Genomic DNA, 20,623 nt, shown 5'->3' on the forward strand with positions numbered 1-20,623 from the left:
CTGGTGTCTCTCAGTCCCCTCTCTCTCAGGGAGATATCTGTACACTGACTGGTGTCTCTCAGTCCCCCCCCTCTCTCTGAGAGCTATCTGTACACTGACTGGTGTCTCTCAGTCCCCTCTCTCTCAGGGAGATATCTGTACAGTGAGTGGTGTCTTCCAGTCCCCTCTCTCTCTCAGGGATATCTGTACACTGACTGGTGTCTCTCAGTCCCCTCTCTCTCTCAGGGAGATATCTGTACACTGACTGGTGTCCCTGAGTCCCCTCTCTCACTCAGGGAGATATATGTCTACTGGCTGGTGTCTCTCAGTCCCCTCTCTCTCTCTCAGGGAGATATCTGTACACTGACTGGTGTCTCTCAGTCCCCTCTCTCTCTCAGGGAGATATCTGTACACTGACTGGTGTCCCTGAGTCCCCTCTCTCACTCAGGGAGATATCTGTACACTGACTGGTGTCTCTCAGTCCCCTCTCTCTCAGGGAGATATCTGTACACATGACTGGTGTCTCTCAGTCCCCTCTCTCTCTCTCTCTGGGAGCTATCTGCACACTGACTGGTGTCTCTTAGTCCCCTCTCTCTCTGAGGGAGATATCTGTACACTGACTGGTGTCCATGAGTCCCCTCTCTCACTCAGGGAGATATCTGTACACTGACTGGTGTCTCTCAGTCTCCTCTCTCCCACGGAGGTATCTGTGCAGTGACTGGTGTGTCTCAGTCCCCGCTCTCTCTCTCAGGGAGATATCTATACACTGACTGCTGTCTATCAGACCCCTCTCTGTCGTGGAGATATCTGTACACTGACTGGTGTCTCTCAGTCCCCTCTCTATCTCTGGGAGCTATCTGTACACTGACTGGTGTCTCTCAGTTCCCTCTCTCTCTCAGGGAGATATCTGTACACTGACTGGTGTCTCTCAGTCCCCTCTCTCTCTCTCAGGGAGATATCTGTACACTGACTGGTGTCTCTCAGTCCCCTCTCTCTCAGGGAGGTATCTGTACACTGACTGGTGTCTCCCAGTCCCCTCTCTCTCTCAGGGAGATATCTGTACACTGACTGGTGACTCTCAGTCCCCTGTCTCTCTCAGGGAGATATGTGTATACTGACTGGTGTCTCTCAGTCCCCTCTCTCTCAGGGAGATATCTGTACACTGACTGGTGTCTCTCAGTCCCCTCTCTCTCTCTGGGAGCTATCTGTACACTGACTGGTGTCTCTCAGTCCCCTCTCTCTCAGGGAGATATCTGTACAGTGACTGGTGTCTTCCAGTCCCCTCTCTCTCTCAGGGAGATATCTGTACACTGACTGGTTTCTCTCAGTCCCCTCTCTCTCTCTCTCTCTCAGGGAGATATCTGTACACTGACTGGTGTCTCTCAGTCCCCTCTCTCCCACGGAGATATCTGTGCAGTGACTGGTGACTCTCAGTTCCCCCTCTCCCTCTCTCAGGGGGATATCTGTATACTGACTGGTGTCTCTCAGTCCCCCTCTCCCAGGGAGATATCTGTACAGTGACTGGTGTCTCTCAGTCCCCTCTCTCTCAGGGAGATATCTGTACACTGACTGGTGTCTCTCAGTCCCCTCTCTCTCAGGGAGATATCTGTACACTGACTGGTGTCTCTCAGTCCTCTCTCTCTCTCTCAGGGAGATATCTGTACACTGACTGGTGTCTCCCAGTCCACTCTCTCTCAGGGAGATATCTGTACACTGACTGGCGTCTCTCAGTCCCCCCTCTCTCTCAGGGAGATATCTGTACACTGACTGGTGACTCTCAGTCCCCCCTCTCACTCAGGGAGATATCTCAGCACTGACTGGTGTCTCTCAGTCCCCTCTCTCTCTCTTAGGGAGATATCTGTACACTGACTGGTGTCTCTCAGTCCCCTCACTCTCTCTGGGAGCTATCTGTACACTGACTGGTGTCTCTCAGTCCCCTCTCTCTCAGGGAGGTATTTGTACACTGACTGGTGTCTCCCAGTCCCCTCTCTCTCTCAGTGAGATATCTGTACACTGACTGGTGTCTCTCAGTCCCCTCTCTCTCTCTGGGAGCTATCTGTACACTGACTGGTGTCTCTCAGTCCCCTCTCTCTCAGGGAGATATCTGTACAGTGACTGGTGTCTTCCAGTCCCCTCTCTCTCTCAGGGATATCTGTACACTGACTGGTGTCTCTCAGTCCCCTCTCTCTCTCAGGGAGATATCTGTACACTGACTGGTGTCCCTGAGTCCCCTCTCTCACTCAGGGAGATATATGTCTACTGGCTGGTGTCTCTCAGTCCCCTCTCTCTCTCTCAGGGAGATATCTGTACACTGACTGGTGTCTCTCAGTCCCCTCTCTCTCTCAGGGAGATATCTGTACACTGACTGGTGTCCCTGAGTCCCCTCTCTCACTCAGGGAGATATCTGTACACTGACTGGTGTCTCTCAGTCCCCTCTCTCTCAGGGAGATATCTGTACACATGACTGGTGTCTCTCAGTCCCCTCTCTCTCTCTCTCTGGGAGCTATCTGCACACTGACTGGTGTCTCTTAGTCCCCTCTCTCTCTCAGGGAGATATCTGTACACTGACTGGTGTCCATGAGTCCCCTCTCTCACTCAGGGAGATATCTGTACACTGACTGGTGTCTCTCAGTCTCCTCTCTCCCACGGAGGTATCTGTGCAGTGACTGGTGTGTCTCAGTCCCCGCTCTCTCTCTCAGGGAGATATCTATACACTGACTGCTGTCTATCAGACCCCTCTCTGTCGTGGAGATATCTGTACACTGACTGGTGTCTCTCAGTCCCCTCTCTATCTCTGGGAGCTATCTGTACACTGACTGGTGTCTCTCAGTTCCCTCTCTCTCTCAGGGAGATATCTGTACACTGACTGGTGTCTCTCAGTCCCCTCTCTCTCTCTCTCTCTCAGGGAGATATCTGTACACTGACTAGTGTCTCTCAGTCCCCTCTCTCTCAGGGAGGTATCTGTACACTGACTGGTGTCTCCCAGTCCCCTCTCTCTCTCAGGGAGATATCTGTACACTGACTGGTGACTCTCAGTCCCCTGTCTCTCTCAGGGAGATATGTGTATACTGACTGGTGTCTCTCAGTCCCCTCTCTCTCAGGGAGATATCTGTACACTGACTGGTGTCTCTCAGTCCCCTCTCTCTCTCTGGGAGCTATCTGTACACTGACTGGTGTCTCTCAGTCCCCTCTCTCTCAGGGAGATATCTGTACAGTGACTGGTGTCTTCCAGTCCCCTCTCTCTCTCAGGGAGATATCTGTACACTGACTGGTTTCTCTCAGTCCCCTCTCTCTCTCTCTCTCAGGGAGATATCTGTACACTGACTGGTGTCTCTCAGTCCCCTCTCTCCCACGGAGATATCTGTGCAGTGACTGGTGACTCTCAGTTCCCCCTCTCCCTCTCTCAGGGGGATATCTGTATACTGACTGGTGTCTCTCAGTCCCCCTCTCCCAGGGAGATATCTGTACAGTGACTGGTGTCTCTCAGTCCCCCTCTCTCAGGGAGATATCTGTACACTGACTGGTGTCTCTCAGTCCTCTCTCTCAGGGAGGTATCTGTACACTGACTGGTGTCTCTCAGTCCCCCCTCTCTCTCTCTCAGGGAGGTATCTGTACACTGACTGGTGTCTCTCAGTCCCCCCTCTCTTTCACGGAGATATCTATACACTGACTGCAGTCTCTCCGTTCCCTCTCCCACAGGGAGATATCTGTACACTGATTAATGTCTCTCAGTCCTCTCTCTCTGTCAGGGAGATGTCGTCCACTGACTGGTGTCCCTCAGTCACCCCGTCTCTCTCAGGCAGATATCTGTACACTGACTGGTGTCTCTCAGTCCTCTTTCTCGTGGAGGTATCTGTACACTAACTGGTGTCTCTCAGTCCCCTCCCTCTCTTGGGGAGATATCTGTACACTGACTGGTGTCTCTGAGTCCACTTGCTCTCTCTCAGGGAGATAGCTGTATAGACTGGTGTCTATCAGTTCCCCCCCTCTCTCTCTCTCAGGGAAATATCTGTACACTGACTGGTGTCTCTGTGTCGCCTCACTGTCAGGGAGATATCTGTACACTGACTGGTGTCTCTCAGTCCCCTCTCTCTCAGGGAGATATCTGTACACTGACTGGTGTCTCTCAGTCCCCCACTCTCTCGGGGATATATCTGTACACTGACTGCGATCTCTCCGTTCCCTCTTCCACAGGGAGATATCTGTACACTGACTGGTGTCTCTCAGTCCCCTCTCTCTCTCAGGGAGATATTTGTCCACTGACTGGTGTCTCTCAGTCCCCCCTGTCTCTCAGGGAAATATCTGTACAGTGACTGGTGTCTCTCAGTCCCCTCTCTCTCAGGCAGAAAACTGTACACTGACAGGTCTCTCAGTCCTCTTTCTCTTTCAGGGAGATATCTGTACACTGACTGGTGTCTCTCAGTCCACTCTCTCTCTCTCTCTCTCAGGGAGATATCTGTACACTGACTGGTGTCTCTCTCTATCCCCTCTCTTTCTCAGGATGATACCTGTACACTTCCTGGTGATGCTACTGCTGCGTCATACCTTTAGTGTGTTGAGACACAGTGTGGGCTGTTCGATTCCTTTGATGAATCTTGTCCTGGCTGACGTGTTCTCCACTGTGAAGAGTATGTCATTGATGTACTGAGCTATCTGCATCGAGACAACAAAACCACCTACGGTTTTAACATAGATACACCTCCAAAACATCACAAGAAATAGGTGCAATATGCCATACTATACATTGAACCCGGCTCTCCTCCTCATTTAATATGATCCGAATCTTGGCTGCAGGTTTTAACCTTCCGCCAAATCATTCCTATTAGGTGTGCCTCTGCCCGCTGAATAAGGGACTCATATTTGTGTGATGGTGCAGGAATATCAGATATATTTTATTGTAGGTATTTGGTGCAGGAAGCCTGGGTTAGTGAGTTTGACTGCTGCAGTCGTGTTTGTAAAGAATCCTGGTTTGAAAGGTTTTGGGATCCAGAGGTGCAATTAAAGCATCGTAAAAGCTTGGGCTAGTGCAGTTTTGTTTGGATTAACGGGGTTCCCTGTGGAGTAGTTAATTTGATACATTGTGTTTCAGCTTGGTAAGGTGAGGTAACTAATGGGAGGAGCTAGGGGATCAGGCATTTTAGCAGAGATTGTTCAGTGGGTTCCTGGAAGTCAAACCATGAAGACAGTTTCTGAAGACTTCAGCTGGAGATTCTGCATTGCTCTGACAGGCTTTAGGCCTGTCTCTGAAAACAGTCCCAAAGAACATCTCTTAAGCAAGTGTTATGGGCCAGGGGTTAGAAACTCCAAAGTGTGTTCTGAAGTCCACCTGACCTACAACCTTTATGCTGAATTTGGCTAGGATGGGCACAAGAGTTTGCCGATGACACGAAGGTTGGTGGAGTTGTAGATAGTGTTGAGGGTTGTTGCAGGTTACAACAGGACATTGACAGGATGCAGAGCTGGGCTGAGAAGTGGCAGATGGAGTTCAACCTTGATAAATGTGAAGTGATTAATTTTGGAAGGTCGAATTTGAATGCCGAATACAGAGTTAAAGGCAGGATTCTTGGAAGTGTGGAGGAACAGAGGGATCTTGGGGTCCACATACATAGATCCCTCAAAGTTGCCACCCAGGTTGATAGGTTTGTTAAGAAGGCGTATGGTGTGTTGGCTTTCATTAACAGGGGGATTGAGTTTAAGAGCTGTGAGGTTTTGCTGCAGCTTTATAAAACCCTAGTTAGACCACACTTGGAATATTGTGTCCAGTACTGGTCACCTTACTATAGGAAGGATGTGGATGCTTTGGAGAGGGTACAGAGGAAATTTACCAGGATGCTGCCTGGACTGGAGAGCATGTCTTATGAAGAAAGATTGAGGGAGCTAGGGCTTTTCTCACTGGAGCGAAGAAGGCAGAGAGGTGACCTGATAGAGGTGTACAAGGTGATGAGAGGCATTGAGAGTGGATAGCCAGAGACTTTTCCCCAGGGTGGAAATGGCTGTCATGAGGGGACATAATTTTAAGGTGATTGGAGAAAGGTGTGGGGGAGATGTCAGAGGTCGGTTCTTTACACAGAGAGTGGTGGGTGTGTGGAATGCACTTCCAGCAGAGGTGGTGGAGTCAGAGTCATAGGGACTCTTAGACAGGCACATGGACAGCAGTAAATTGAAGGGGTGTAGGTTAGGTTGATCTTAGATTAGGATAAATGCTTGGCACAACATTGTGGGCTGTCGGGCCTGTACTGTGCTGTTCTGTTCGATGTGCTATGTTCTATGGTTTTGTTTTAAAAGTACTTTAGCTATCTGTTGCATCACACCCGTAAAGTAGGCCATTGTGCTCCCCATAACCACAATCTATTAAAAGTCGTGGGCCAGGTGAACTCCATGATACACTTTGGTGTTCTCTATACCCTGGACCATAACAAGTAATTGTGAGCCATTTTCTTGTGTGATGTTAAAGATATTTTAATACTGTGTCTGTGATAAAGTTTGTTTTAATCTACCACATCCCTATTTTGTGTGAAATCTCTCCTGGAGTGAGGAATCCTTTCCTCACAGTCTGACAAAATAAAAATAAAATATTGGAGTTTCTGTCCAGTATTCTGGCAACTGTTGGGGTCTGGGATTGTAATATATTCCACCAGCCCCATGGGAATGATCCCCCATGCCCCTTGCGGTGGCCATAACACCCTCATTCTGAAACTGTGCCCCCCTCCGCCTAGATTCCCCCCTCGCCAGGATGGGGGACACATCCTCTCAGCATCCATTCTGTCGAGCTCTTCTGCACCCGCAGAATCTGCTACGATCAACTCAATACATACTTTGGTTCTGTCTTCACCGAGGAGGACACAAATAACGTACCAAAAATGTTGGGGAACACAGGGTTTAGCGAGAGGGAGGAACTGAAGGAAATCATTGTTCGTCAGGAAATGGTGTGAAGGATATCGAAACTTAGAAAAAATGAGGAGGGGGAGGCTATTCTGCGCTTCAAGCCCATTCTGCTGTTCATTATGATCAAGGCTGATTATCCAATTCACTTATCCCACTTTTCCCCATATCCTTTGATCCCCTAAATGCTTTATCTAACTGCTTCTTGAAATCATACAATGTTTTGGACTCAAATACTTCCTGTGGTAATGAATTCCACAGGCCGACCACTCTCCAGGTGATGAAATTTCTCCTGATCTTTGTCCTAAATGGTCTCCCCCGTAATCCTCAAACTGTGATCCCTGATTTTGGACACCCCCCACCATGGGAACATCCTTCCTGCATCTACCCTGTCCAGTCCTGTTAAGTGTTTTATAGGTTTTTATGAGTTCCGCCTTCAAACTTCTGAACTCCAGCAAATACAATCCCAACTGATTCAATCTCTCCTCATACATCAGTCCCGCCATCCCAGGAATCAGTCTGTTAAACCTTCCAAAAATGCACACAATATCCCAGGTGTGGCCTCACCAAGGCCCTGTATAATTGCAGCAAAACAAGCCTGTTCCTGTAATCGAATCCTCAATTGGGATTGAAGGTGATAAATCCACAGGGCCTGATAATCTACATTCCAGAGTACTTAAGGAATTGGCCCGAGAAATAGTGGATGCATTGGTGGTCAGCTTCCAAGATTCTGTAGATCTAACCTGCAGATTAGAGGGTAGCTAATGTCACTCCACTATTTCAAAAGGGAGGTGAGAGAGAAAACAGGGAATGACAGACCAGTCAGCCTGCTGTCGGTAGTGGGTAAAGTGCTAGAGTCCAGCAAATAAGATTTTATAGCAGAGCACTTAGAAAACAGTGGCAGGATCGGACAGTCAGCATTGATTCATAAAGGGGAAATCATGCAGGACAAATCCACTGCAATTCTTTGAGGATGTAACTAGTACAGTGACAAGGGGGAGCCAGTTGGTGTGGTATATTTGAACTTTCAGAAGGCTTTTGACAAAGTCCCATATAAGATATTATTGTGTAAAATTAAAGCACATGGGATTTGGGGGCAGTGTATTGAGATGGATAGAAAGCTGGTTGGCAGACAGAAACAAAGAGTAGGAATAAACAGTCTTATTTTCGAATGGCAGGCAGTGACAAGTAGGGTACCGCAGGGATCGGTGCTGGGACCCCAGCTATTCACAATATATATCAATGATTTAGATGAGGGAACTAAATGGAATATCTCCAAATTTGCTTTTTGACACAAAGTTGGGTTTGAGGGGGAGCTGTGAGGAGGATGCAGAGATGCTCCAGCGGAATTTGGACAGGCTGAGTGAGTGGGCACATGCATGGTAGATGCAGTATAATGTGGATAAATGGGAGGTTATCCACTCTGGTAGCAAAAACAGGAAGGTAGATTATTAACTGACTGGCTATGGGAGAGGGGAATGTGCAATGAGATCTGGGTGTCTTTGTACACCAGTCACTGAAGGTAAGCCTGCAGGTACAGCCGGCGGTAAATACAGGCCTTCATAGCGAGAGGATTCAAGAAGAGGAGAAGGGATGTCTTGCTGCAATTATACAGGGCCTTGCTGAGGCCCCACTTGGAGTAGTGTGCAGTCTCCTTATCTGAGGAAGGATGTTCTTGCTCTAGAGGGACTACAGCGAAGGTTTACCAGACTGATTTCTGGGATGGCGGGACTGATGTATGATGAGAGTTTGAGCTGTGTGATGAATGTTGTAATTTCAGATGTATGGTATGTATTTGGTGCAGTAGCTTCATTGCAGTGTGAATATAAGCCTACCTGTGACACTAATAAAAATTATTATTTGGTATAGTAAGGGTTAAAACCTTGGGCTAGTGTGTGTACGACTGCTGCAGTCGCTTTTTTACACAATCCTGGTTTGTAGACAGCTCAGCTTTTTGGGAGCCAGAGGTGCAATTAAAGCATCATAAAAGCTTGGGCGTAGGCATTTTTCTGTTGGGATTACTAGGGTTCCCTGTGGAGTATTTAATTAGAGACATTGTGTTCAGTTAGTGAGACAGTGCAGTTAATTAGAGGAGCCAAGGGCTGAAGCAGTCAGATGTTGAGGGTTCAGTTTGGGTTCTGGATTGGGGTGTGAACAGAAGCGAAGTAGCTGCTCTGGATACAGTTCAGTTAAAGACCTCCCCGTAGACAGACGAGCATTTGCTTTCCAAGAAGTTCAGTTAGTTGGGAGCTGGAAGTCTAGCTATGAAGGCAGTTTCTGAAGATTTCAACTCGAGATCCTGTACTGCTCTGATGGAGGTCAGATCTCTTTCTTTAAAGCAGTGACAAAAGATCTCTCTTGTTCAAAGTGAAGTATCCAAGACATCTCTTTACAACTGGTATGCCTGAGTGCTCACTGTATTTACAAGTGGATTGAGAGCGGAGATGGTTTTGTTGTTTATTGGGAATAAAGATAGCAGTTAAAGGTTATTGTGTCACTGTACTGATTAGCATTGTTTAAGGGGTAATTGTAAACTATTTTCTTGTATTATATCTAAGCGTCCTTCCTGTTTGTTCTTGTTTATTTCTTTATTTTATTTTTGCTTTATATTTTTGATCCATGGATGTTTAATGAACCTATTACTTTAAGGTAAGGCAGCCTGTACCTTTACTTCAAACAGGAGGATCCATAAGGCTGATCTGATTGAGACTGGCTGCATCAGTGATGACTCAGTTTGATTAATTCTGCTGGCATCAAATTAATTGGCCCAGAGGGCTGTGTTCTGCCCAGTAACAGGTGGTGATTGGATCTGATACCACTGGAATGCTTCAGAGCTTCAGGAATTGAGTTTTTGGGTTCAGTTTGACTCCTGACAGACCCGATGAAAGATCGCTGTCTTCTCGCCTCTGCTTTTCTCCAGAAAGACTGTGTTTCTGAACTGGCAGAGAACCTGGATGAATCTATGTCCAGGAGAACCATTACAGGCTGTGAAAGCAAAGGCAGACCCGACCAACTCTCTCTCTGCAGGAAAAGCTGATCCAAGCTGACCAACTCTCTCTGCAGAAAAGGCAGAGGCCTGGAAATAAACCATGAACTGAATGCAAAGTTTGATGTGAAGCAAAGGAGCCTCTCCAGGAAAAGCGGTGAGTAATAAATCTCTAAGCTACAGAGAAGGTCGTTACAGGTTGCAAACCAAAGACTTTAACCAGCCAGCGCGCTGTGAGGAAAGCATACTGAAGAACCACCATTGGAAGCAAAGACTATCTTTGAACCTTCAACCGTATTATTTACACCCTTCGCCCCCCCCCCCCCCCCCGCCGCCGTATTTGTCTGTCTTGAGTTTGTGGGTGGAGGGTGGGACAGTTAAAGGGGTAGTAAGGTTAGCTTGCGATTATCCAGTTGTATTTACTGCATTATTCCTGTTGTAAATAAACAGTAATTGCGTTTCAAGTTACAAACCCGATGAGTGTAATTATTGGACAGCCAAGGGCCAAAGGCTTTTGGAATTTTAATAAGAATTATTGGTTAATTCACTGGTGTTGGGACTCCGGGGCCTGTGGGGCAGGAATTGACCGCCCAGGGTGTCGGAACAAATCTCAAGGATATTTTAATACTGTGTCAGTAATAAAGTCTGATTTAATCTACCACACCCCTATTTCTTTGTGTAATCACTCAGGAATCCTTTCCTCACAGTCTGACAAAATTAAAGTAAAATATTGGGGTTTCTGTCCAGTATCCTAGCAACCGTTGGGATCGTAATAGTTAGTTAGGATCATATTCGCTGGAGTTCAGAAGAACGACAGGGGGATCTTACAGAAATCTATACAATTCAAACAAGACAAGACAGGGTAGATGCAGGAAGGATGGTCCCAATGGTGGGGGGTGTCCAGAACCAGGGGTCACAGTCTGAGGATACTGGGTAGACCATTTCGTTCAGAGATGAGGAGAAATTTCTTCACCCAGAGAGTGATTGGCCTGTAGTTGAGACAAAATATTGTATGTTTTCAAGAATCACTTAGATGCAGCACTTTGGACGAAAGGGCTCAAAGGCTATGGGGGGAAAGCGGGATTCGGCTATTGAGTTGGATGATCAGCCATGATCATAATGAATGGCGGAGCAGGCTCGAAGGGCCGAATGGCCTCCTCCTGCTCCTATTTCAATAAGATCGCCTCTCATTCTTCAAAAATCCGATGAATTTGGAAGAATCATTCCAAAAATATAAATCCTCAGCTTTGGATAGACACCTGCCTACTCAGACTCCCCTCTTGCCTTCCAACAAACCATGTTTCCCTGCCCCCACTCCCCCTCCCCAACACCGACAGCACCCCCCTCTCAACACCGACAGCCCCCCCCTCTCAACACCGACAGCCCCCCCCTCTCAACACCGACAGCCCCCCCCTCTCAACACCGACAGCCCCCCCCTCAACACCGACAGCCCTCCCCCCAACACCGACAGCCCCCCCCTCTCAACACCAACAGCCCCCCCTCAACACCGACAGCCCCCCCCCCAACACCGACAGCCCTCCCCCCAACACCGACAGACCCCCCGCCAAGACCGACAGCCCCCCCCAAACACCGACAGACCCCACCCTCCAAAAGTGCCAACTCTTCCCCCTCCCCCAACTCCATCAGCCCCTCTAACAGCCCTCCGAATCAGGGTCATGCTCCTGCTACACCCAGAGCATACAGCACCTTATATTTGACATGGCGACAGCCTGTTGCCCCCGGCGAGACGGTGCAGATGGCGGCCAGAGCAGCTGTGTGCGTCCCCATTACCCGCTCCCGCTGAGCTGGCTTGTCGCTCGCTGGCCCTGTGGGGAGAACAGAGAGCCTGTCAAGTCAAAGGATATCACACTACAGTCACCAGCTGCTGACTGTACGGATGCTGCGCTCGCACAACTGGTAGAACCGTCAATGTCTGACCGAACTACTTATTCAATGGGCTGCTACGGGTAGCACCCTGTCCAGTTCCTAGTTTCACTCCTACGGTAAGAGGGTGGGGATTGAGGGATACAGGGAGAGGGTGGGGATTGAGGATACGGGGAGAAGGTGGGGATCGAGGGATATGGGGAGAAGGTGGGGATTGAGGATACGGTGAGAAGGTGGGGATTGAGGGTGACGGGGAGAAAGTGAGGATCGAGGGATACAGGGAGAGGGTGGGGATCGAGGGATACAGGGAGAGGGTGGGGATCGAGGGATACGGCAAGAAGGTGAGGATCGAGGGATATGGGGAGAAGGTGGGGATTGAGGATATGGGGAGAAGGTGGGGATCGAGGGAGACGGGGAGGTGAGGATCGAGGGATACAGGGAGAGGGTGGGGATCGAGGGATACGGCGAGAAGGTGAGGATCGAGGGATATGGGGAGAAGGTGGGGATGGAGGGATACGGGGAGAAGGTGGGGATGGAGGGATACGGGGAGAAGGTGGGGATCGAGGGAGACGGGGAGAAGGTGGGGATCGAGGGAGACGGGGAGAAGGTGGGGATCGAGGGAGACAGGGAGAAGGTGGGGATCGAGGGAGACGGGGAGAAGGTGGGGATCGAGGGAGATGGGGAGAAGGTGGGGATCGAGGGAGACGGGGAGAAGGTGGGGATCGAGGGAGACGGGGAGAAGGTGGGGATCGAGGGAGACGGGGAGAAGGTGGGGATCGAGGGAGACGGGGAGAAGGTGGGGATCGAGGGAGACGGGGAGAAGGTGGGGATCGAGGGAGACGGGGAGAAGGTGGGGATCGAGGGAGATGGGGCGAAGGTGGAGATTGAGCGATATGGGGAGAAGGTCGGTAGGTGAGAATTGGGGACACGGGGAGAAGTTGAGTAGGTGGAGGAATCGAGGGATACAGGGAGGATAGGTAGGTGGAAGATTGAGAGATACAGGGAGAAGGTGGGTTGGTGGGGATAGAAGAATACGGGAGATGATGGGGATTGAAGAATATGGGGAGAAGGTGGGGATTGAGGGAGGCGGGGAGAAGTTGGGTAGGTGGGGTTTAAGGATACGCAAGGATGCTTGTAGGTGGGGAATTCAGGGATACGGTAGAACGTGGAAAGATGGGGTTGAGGGATACACTGTCATGTGAGAGTACCCTTTAAGAAATGGGTGTTTAAGAAATGTACCTTTAAGAAATGGAGCTGCTCATGTTACTGGAGTGATGTCAAAGTGTGGGTGGAGCTGAGCTCAACTTCTGCTTTTTAGTTTCAGTTTGAGGAAAAGCTTGGGTGTGTCTGTGTTTTTTCAGTGAGCTGCACTGCTGTTGATCTCTGCCATCCTAAGACGATGGATAATTTGGAGAACTCTAAGTTGTAAAAGGTCTCAATATTGAATGTAAACATAATGTGCTCCTGTTTGAATGCTTGTTAAGTCTTTTGGGTGTAAAAGGACAGCATACAGGTTACTTAGTGTTGTATTCTTTGGGGGGTGGATTTGATTTACTGGTTGCTATGATATTCACTGTTTGTTTTAAAAAGGTTAACTTGAGTTCATTGAATAAACATTGTTTTGTTTTAAAAACGACTGGTCCATTTCTGCTGTTCCACACCTGTAGAGTGAGCCATGTGCTCCCCATACCACAATCTATTAAAAGTTGTGGGTCAGGTGAACTCCATGATACACTTTGGGATTCTCTAAACCCTGGCCCATAACAACACAAGGAGGTGTGTAGGTGGGGGATTCAGGAATACGGCAGAACGTGGGTAGATGCGTCAGTGCTCCGTCAATCCATACCTTCAGTTCTCCGCACAGCTGGAGGGCCACTGTGGGTTCCTTGGAGGACAGCAGCCAGGACAGACCTGTGTGTAGTTAGCAGCTGGTTGTAGAATGAGGTGGACACAGGGTGAGAGATTTGATCCATAGTCTCACAGATAAAGATGAGGCACTGGGGAAAAGAACAGAACTTTCAGAATCCACATAATGCATCAGCGGGGGAAAGGACAGTGCTTCTTACACACTATGACACCCAGTCCCAGGGAGGGAAAGGACAGTGTATCGAACACACTGTGACACTGTCCCAGAGGAGGAAAGGACAGTGTATCTAACACACTGTGACACCCGGTCCCAGAGGGGGAAAGGACAGTGTATCTAACACACTGTGAAACTGTCCCAGAGGGGGCAAGGACAGTGTATCTAACACACTGTGACACCCGGTCCCAGAGGGGGAAAGGACAGTGTATCTAACACACTGTGAAACTGTCCCAGAGGGGGAAAGGACAGTGTATCTAACACGCTGTGACACTGTCCCAGAGGGGGAAAGAACAGTGTATCTAACACACTGTGACACCCGGTCCCAGAGGGAGAAAGGACAGTGTATCGAACACACTGTGACACCCGGTCCCAGAGGGGGAAAGAACAGTGTATCTAACACACTGTGACACCCGGTCCCAGAGGGGGAAAGAACAGTGTATCTAACACACTGTGACACTGTCCCAGAGGTGGAAAGGACAGTGTATCTAACACACTGTGACACCCGGTCCCATGGGGGAATGGACAGTGCACCTAACACACTGTGACACTCAGTCCGAGGGGGAATGGACAGTTCTCTAACCCACTGTGACACCCGGTCCCAGAGGGGAATTGGACAGTGTATCTAACACACTGTGATAAAGATTGTTGCATTTTGTTCTCTCCTTACCGTGAGGCTTTGCTCTTTTAGTCCCATTTCGTGGTCCGTTGCCTGGGAGAGAAGCTCTTCCAGGAGTTTGAGAAACCGGGCCGCTGACTGTTTAAAAACTTGGAAGCTGGAGAAATGACAAAGGCTGAGGGTTAGTGCAGGAACTGAACATCAGGGTCAGGGCTGGGCTGGGGGGGGTGGAGGGTGGTATCTTCATGCATTGACTCAAGGGTGGAAGCAGCAGGACACCATTTAGCCCGTCCAGTTCCTATCCCTTTGGGACATCACAAGGACAGAAGTGGAATGTTTGCGGATGACTGCACAATGTTTAGCACCATTCGCGACTCCTCAGATAATGAAGCAGTCCCTGTCCAAATGCAGCAAGACCTGGACAATATCCAGCCTTGGGCTAAGTGGCAAGTTACATTCGCGCCACACAAGCGCCAGGCAATGACAAAGAACAAAGAAAAGTACAGCACAGGAACAGGCCCTTCGGCCCTCCAAGCCCGTGCCGACCATGCTGCCCCACTAAACTACAATTTTTTACACTTCCGGGGTCCGTATCCCTCTATTCCCATCCTGTTCATGTATTTGTCAAGATGCCCCTTAAATGTCACTATCGGCCCTGCTTCCACCACGTCCTCCGGCTGCGAGTTCCAGGCACCCACTACCCTCTGTGTAAAAAACTTGCCTCGTAAATCTACTCTAAACCTTGCCCCTCGCACCTTAAACCTATGCCCCCTAGTAATTGACCCCTCTACCCTGGGGAAAAGCCTCTGACTATCCACTCTGTCAATGCCCCTCATAATTTTGTCAACGGCCTTACTGAAGTCCATATAGACAACATCCACTGCCCTACCTGCAACAATCATCTTTGTTACCTCTTCTAAAGACTCTATCAAATTCGTGAGACGCAACCTCCCCTTCACAAAACCATGCTGCCTCTCACTAATACGTCCATTTGCTTCCAAATGGGAGTAGATCCTGTCTCGAAGAATTCTCTCCAGTAATTTCTCTACCAGCTGACGTAAGGCTCACCGGCCTGTAGTTCCCTGGATTATCCTTGCTACCCTTCTTAAACAAAGGAACAACATTGGCTATTCTCCAGTCCTCCAGGACATCACCTGAAGACAGTGAGGATCCAAAGATTTCTGTCAGGGCGTCAGCAATTTCCTCTCTAGCCTCCTTCAGTATTCTGGGGTAGATCCCATCAGGCCCTGGGGACTTATCTACCTTAATATTTTTCAAGACGCCCAACACCTCGTCTTTTTGGATCTCAATGTGACCCAGGCTATCTCACACCCTTCTCCAGACTCAACATCCACCAATTCCTTCTCTTTGGTGAATATTGATGCAAAGTATTCATTTAGTACCTCGCCCATTTCCTCTTGCTCCACACATAGATTCCCTTGCCTAACCTTCAGTGGGCCAACCCTTTCCCTGGCTACCCTCTTGCTTTTTATGTACGTGTAAAAAGTCTTGAGATTTTCCTTAACCCTATTTGCCAATGACTTTTCGTGACCCCTTCTAGCCCTCCTGACTCCTTGCTTAAGTTCGTTCCTACTTTCCTTATATTCCACACAGGCTTCGTCTGTTCCCAGCCTTTTAGCCCTGACAAATGCCTCCTTTTTCTTTTTGACGAGGCCTACAATATCTCGTTATCCAAGGTTCCCGAAAATTGCCGTATTTATCCTTCTTCCTCACAGGAACATGCTGGTCCTGAATTCCTTTCAACTGACACTTGAAAGCCTCCCACATGTCAAATGTTGATTTACCCTCAAACATCCGCCCTCAATCTAGGTTCTTCAGTTCCCGCCTAATATTGTTATAATTAGCCTTCCCCCAGTTTAGCACATTCGCCCTAGGACCACTCTTATCCTTGTCCACCAGCACTTGAAAACTTACTGAATTGTGGTCACTGTTCCCGAAATGCTCCCCTACCAAAACTTCTACCACCTGGCCGGGCTCATTCCCCAATACCAGGTCCAGTACAGCCCCTTCCCTAGTTGGACTGTCTACATATTGTATTAAGAAGCCCTCCTGGATGCTCCTTTCAAACTCTGCCCCGTCCAGGCTCCTAGCACTAAGTGAGTCCCAGTCAATATTGGGGAAGTTCAAGTCTCCCATCACAACAACCCTGTTGTTTTTACTCTTTTCCAAAATCTGTCTACCTATCTGCTCCTCTATCTCCCGCTGGCTGTTGGGTGGCCTGTAGTAAACCCCCAACATTGTGACTGCACCCTTCTTATTCCTGATCTCTACCCATATAGCCTCACTGCCTCAGAGGTGTCCTCCCGTAGTACAGCTGTGATATTCTCCCTAACCAGTAGCGCAACTCCGCCACCCCTTTTACATCCCCCTCTATCCCGCCTGAAACATCTAAATCCTGGAACGTTTAGCTGCCAACCCTGCCCTTCCCTCAACCAGGTCTCTGTAATGGCAACAACATCATAGTTCCAAGTACTAATCCAAGCTCTAAGTTCATCTGCCTTACCCGTAATACTTCTTGCATTAAAACATATGCAGTTCAGGCCACCAGACCCGCTGTGTTCAGCAACTTCTCCCTGTCTGCTCTGCCTCAGAGCCCCACTGTCCCTATTCCCTAGTTCTCCCTCAATGCTCTCACCTTCTGACCTGTTGCTCCCGAGCCCACCCCTCTGCCATAACAGTTTAAACCCTCCCGTGTGACACTAGCAAACCTCGCGGCCAGGATATTTATGCCTCTCCAGTTTAGATGCAACACGTCCTTCTTATATAGGTCACACCTGTCCCGGAAGAGCTCCCAGTGGTCCAAATAACGGAAACCCTCCCTCCTACACCAGCTGTTTAGCCACGTGTTTAACTGCTCTATCTTCCTATTTCTAGCCTCACTGGCATGTGCCATCTCCTACAAGAGAGGATCCATCGCCCCTTGACATTCAATGGCATTACCATCGCTGAATCCCCCACAATCAACATCCTTGGGGTTACCATTAATCAGAAACTGAACTGGACACAGCCATATAAATACTGAGGCTGCCAGAGCAGGTCAGAGGCTGGGAATCCTGCGGAGAGTAACTCACCTCCTGACTCCCCCCAAAGCCTGTCCACCATCTACAGGGACACAAGTCAGGAGTGTGATAGGACCCTCTCCACTTGCCTGGATGAGTGCGGCTCCCAACAACACTCGAGAAGCTCGACACCATCCAGGACAAAGCAGCTCCCGCTCAATCGACACGCTAACCCCCGCCTTCCACATCCGCTCCCTCCCCCAGCGACGCACAGCGGCAGCCGTGTGTACCGTCTACAAGATGCACGGCAGCTGCTCGCCGAGGCTCCTTCAACAGCACCTTCCAAACCCGCCACCTCTCCCACCTAGAAGGACAAGGGGCAGCAGAAGCACGGGAACACCCACCGCCTGCAAGTTCCCCCTCCGAGCACACTCCCCCCCCCCCCCCCCCCCCCCCCACCACACACCATCCTGAGTGGGAAATATATCGACCGTTCCTTCACTGTCACTGGGTCAGAATCCTGGAACTCCCTCCCTAACAGCACTGTGGGTATCCCTACACCGCATGGGACTGCAGCGGCTCAGGATGGCGGCTCACCCACCACCTGATGCCTATGAGAGAATAAAGGGACACAATAAATGGGCTGAGCAGTGAATGGTGCCTTGGCCTGGTATCTCTCCGAAAGGAGATAGACTATCAGAAACGGGGTTAATGATGAGTGAGGTCTGCTACGAGACCGTCCTGTCCCCTTACCCGCTGCCACCTCCTGATGGCCCAGTTTCAAAGTCGCTGGAGAAGTACGCTGCGAGGACGGCCAGCAGATCAGACAGCACGGCCACACACCAGGGTTGCTGCAGGATGAGATAGAGAGACCGCAGGGTTACTGAGAGAGGGAGGGGGGGAGAGAGAGAGAGAGAGAGGAAGAACATAGAACTTACAGTGCAGAAGGAGGCCATTCGGCCCATCGAGTCTGCACTGAACCAGTTAAGCCATCACTTCCACCCTATCGCTGCAACCAACAACCCACCTAATCTTTTATGGTCACTAAGGGCAATTTATCATGGCCAATCCACCTAACCTGCACGTCTTTGGACTGTGGGAGGAAACCGTGCAAAATTGCCCTTCGTGCCCAAAAATTAAGGTGGGGTTACTGGGATAGGGTGGGGGTGTGGGCTTACGTAGGGTGATCTTTCCAAGGGCTGGAGCAGACTCAATGGGATGAATGGCCTCCTTCTGCACTGCACATTCTGTGATTCCTGAGAGAGAGAGAGAGAGACGGAGAGAGATGGAAGTGAGAGACAGGAAGAGAGAGAGAGAGAGAGAGAGAGCGCGAGAGAGAGAGGGAGAAACAGAGAGAGCGAGAGAAGAAGAAAACGTGCAGGGTTACTGACAGAGAGAGACCGAATGTGCAAGGTTATGGAGGGGAGGGGAGGGGGAGCAATAGAGTGATTGGGGGGAGGTGTTGGAAACAATCGCAGTCACCCACCTCTCTGATTCCCTTGGAGTGCAGCATCTGGCCGATGAGGTTGAGCAGGAATGTCGGCAGCTCCAGGCGCTGACAGAAGGCATGCAGCAGATCGCAGTCGCAGCGCGTGGCCAGCAGGTTGCCAATAACCCTCAGAGCCGGTCGGAGCCTAGATGCCCCCTCCAGCATCCCCTCCAGCACCTGTACAAGGAGGACGGCACAGCAGCTTCAGCAAGTGAGGGTCATTCCAGATATCAGCTTGGCCCAGTGCCTCACTCTGGTTAGGCCACACTGGGAGCGCTGTGTACAGTTCTGGTCTGGTTAGACCACACTGGGAGCACTGTGCAAAGTTCTGGTCTGGTTAGAACACACGGGGAGAACTGTGTACAGCTCTGGTCTGGTTAGACCACACTGGGACCACGGTGTACAGTTCTGGTCTGGTTAGACCACACTGGGAGCACAGTGTACAGTTCTGGTCAGGTTAGACCACTCTGGGAGTTCTGTGTACAGGTCTGGTGTGGTTAGACCACACTGGGAGTTCTGTGCACAGTTCTGGTCTGGTTAGACCACACTGGGAGCACTGTGTACAGTTCTGGGCCGGTTACACCACACTGGGAGCGCGGTGTACAGTTCTGGTCTGGTTAGACAACACAGGGAGCGCGGTGTACAGTTCTGGTCTGGTTAGACAACACAGGGAGCGCGGTGTACAGTTCTGGTCTGGTTAGACTTCACTGGGAGCACTGTGTACAGTTTTGGTCTGGTTACACCACACTGGGAGAGCGGTGTACAGTTTTGGTCCGGTTACACCACACTGGGAGCACGGTGTACAGTTCTGGTCTGGTTAGACAACACAGGGAGCGCGGTGTACAGTTCTGGTCTGGTTAGACAACACAGGGAGCGCGGTGTACAGTTCTGGTCTGGTTAGACTTCACTGGGAGCACTGTGTACAGTTTTGGTCTGGTTACACCACACTGGGAGCACTGTGTACAGTTTTGGTCTGGTTACACCACACTGGGAGCACTGTGTACAGTTCTGGTCTGGTTAGACCACACTGGGAGCACTGTGTACAGTTCTGGTCTGGTTACACCACACTGGGAGCGCTGTGTACAGTACTGGTCTTGTTCGACCACACTGGGAGCACTGTGTACAGTTCTGGTCTGGTTACACCACACTGGGAGCGCTGTGTACAGTACTGGTCTGGTTAGACCACACTGGGAGAACTGTGTACAGTTTTGGTCTGGTTAGACCTCACAGGGAGCCCTGTGTACAGTTCTGGTCTGGTTACACCACTGGGAGCGCGGTGTACAGTTCTGGTGAGGTTAGACCACACTGGGAGCACTGTGCACAGTTCTGGTCTGGTTAGACCACACTGGGAGCACTGTGTACAGTTCTGGTGTGGTTTGACTATACTGGGAGCGCTGTGTACAGTTCTGGTCTGGTTAGACCACACTGGGAGCACGGTGTACAGTTCTGGTCTGGTTAGACCACACTGGGAGTACTGTGTACAGTTCTGGTCTGGTTAGACCACACTGGGAGCACTGTGTACAGTTCTGGGCCGGTTACAGCACACCGGGAGCGCTGTGTACAGTTCTGGTCTGGTTAGACCACACTGGGAGCGCTGTGTACAGTTCTGGTCTGGTTAGACCACACTGGGAGCGCTGTGTACAGTTCTGGTCTGGGTAGACCTCACTGGGAGCACTGTGTACTG

At 50.0% G+C, this 20,623-nt stretch overlaps 1 protein-coding gene across 1 annotated transcript in view; it reads right to left on the minus strand.

The window, feature by feature from the left end:
- Positions 1 to 20,623, minus strand: part of stk36 (serine/threonine kinase 36 (fused homolog, Drosophila)) — a 232,024-nt gene that overhangs the window by 24,983 nt on the left and 186,418 nt on the right. Inside the window, exons 11-16 of the mRNA XM_072485425.1 lie at positions 18,937 to 19,116; positions 18,204 to 18,301; positions 14,482 to 14,587; positions 13,578 to 13,728; positions 11,555 to 11,673; positions 4,525 to 4,632 (exon numbers count right to left, since the gene is read on the minus strand). Coding sequence (XP_072341526.1) covers positions 4,525 to 4,632; positions 11,555 to 11,673; positions 13,578 to 13,728; positions 14,482 to 14,587; positions 18,204 to 18,301; positions 18,937 to 19,116 — 762 coding nt within the window. The remainder of the gene's footprint in view (positions 1 to 4,524; positions 4,633 to 11,554; positions 11,674 to 13,577; positions 13,729 to 14,481; positions 14,588 to 18,203; positions 18,302 to 18,936; positions 19,117 to 20,623) is intronic.

This window comes from Scyliorhinus torazame, chromosome 19, assembly GCF_047496885.1.
Source record: "Scyliorhinus torazame isolate Kashiwa2021f chromosome 19, sScyTor2.1, whole genome shotgun sequence".
Lineage (NCBI taxonomy): Eukaryota > Metazoa > Chordata > Chondrichthyes > Carcharhiniformes > Scyliorhinidae > Scyliorhinus > Scyliorhinus torazame.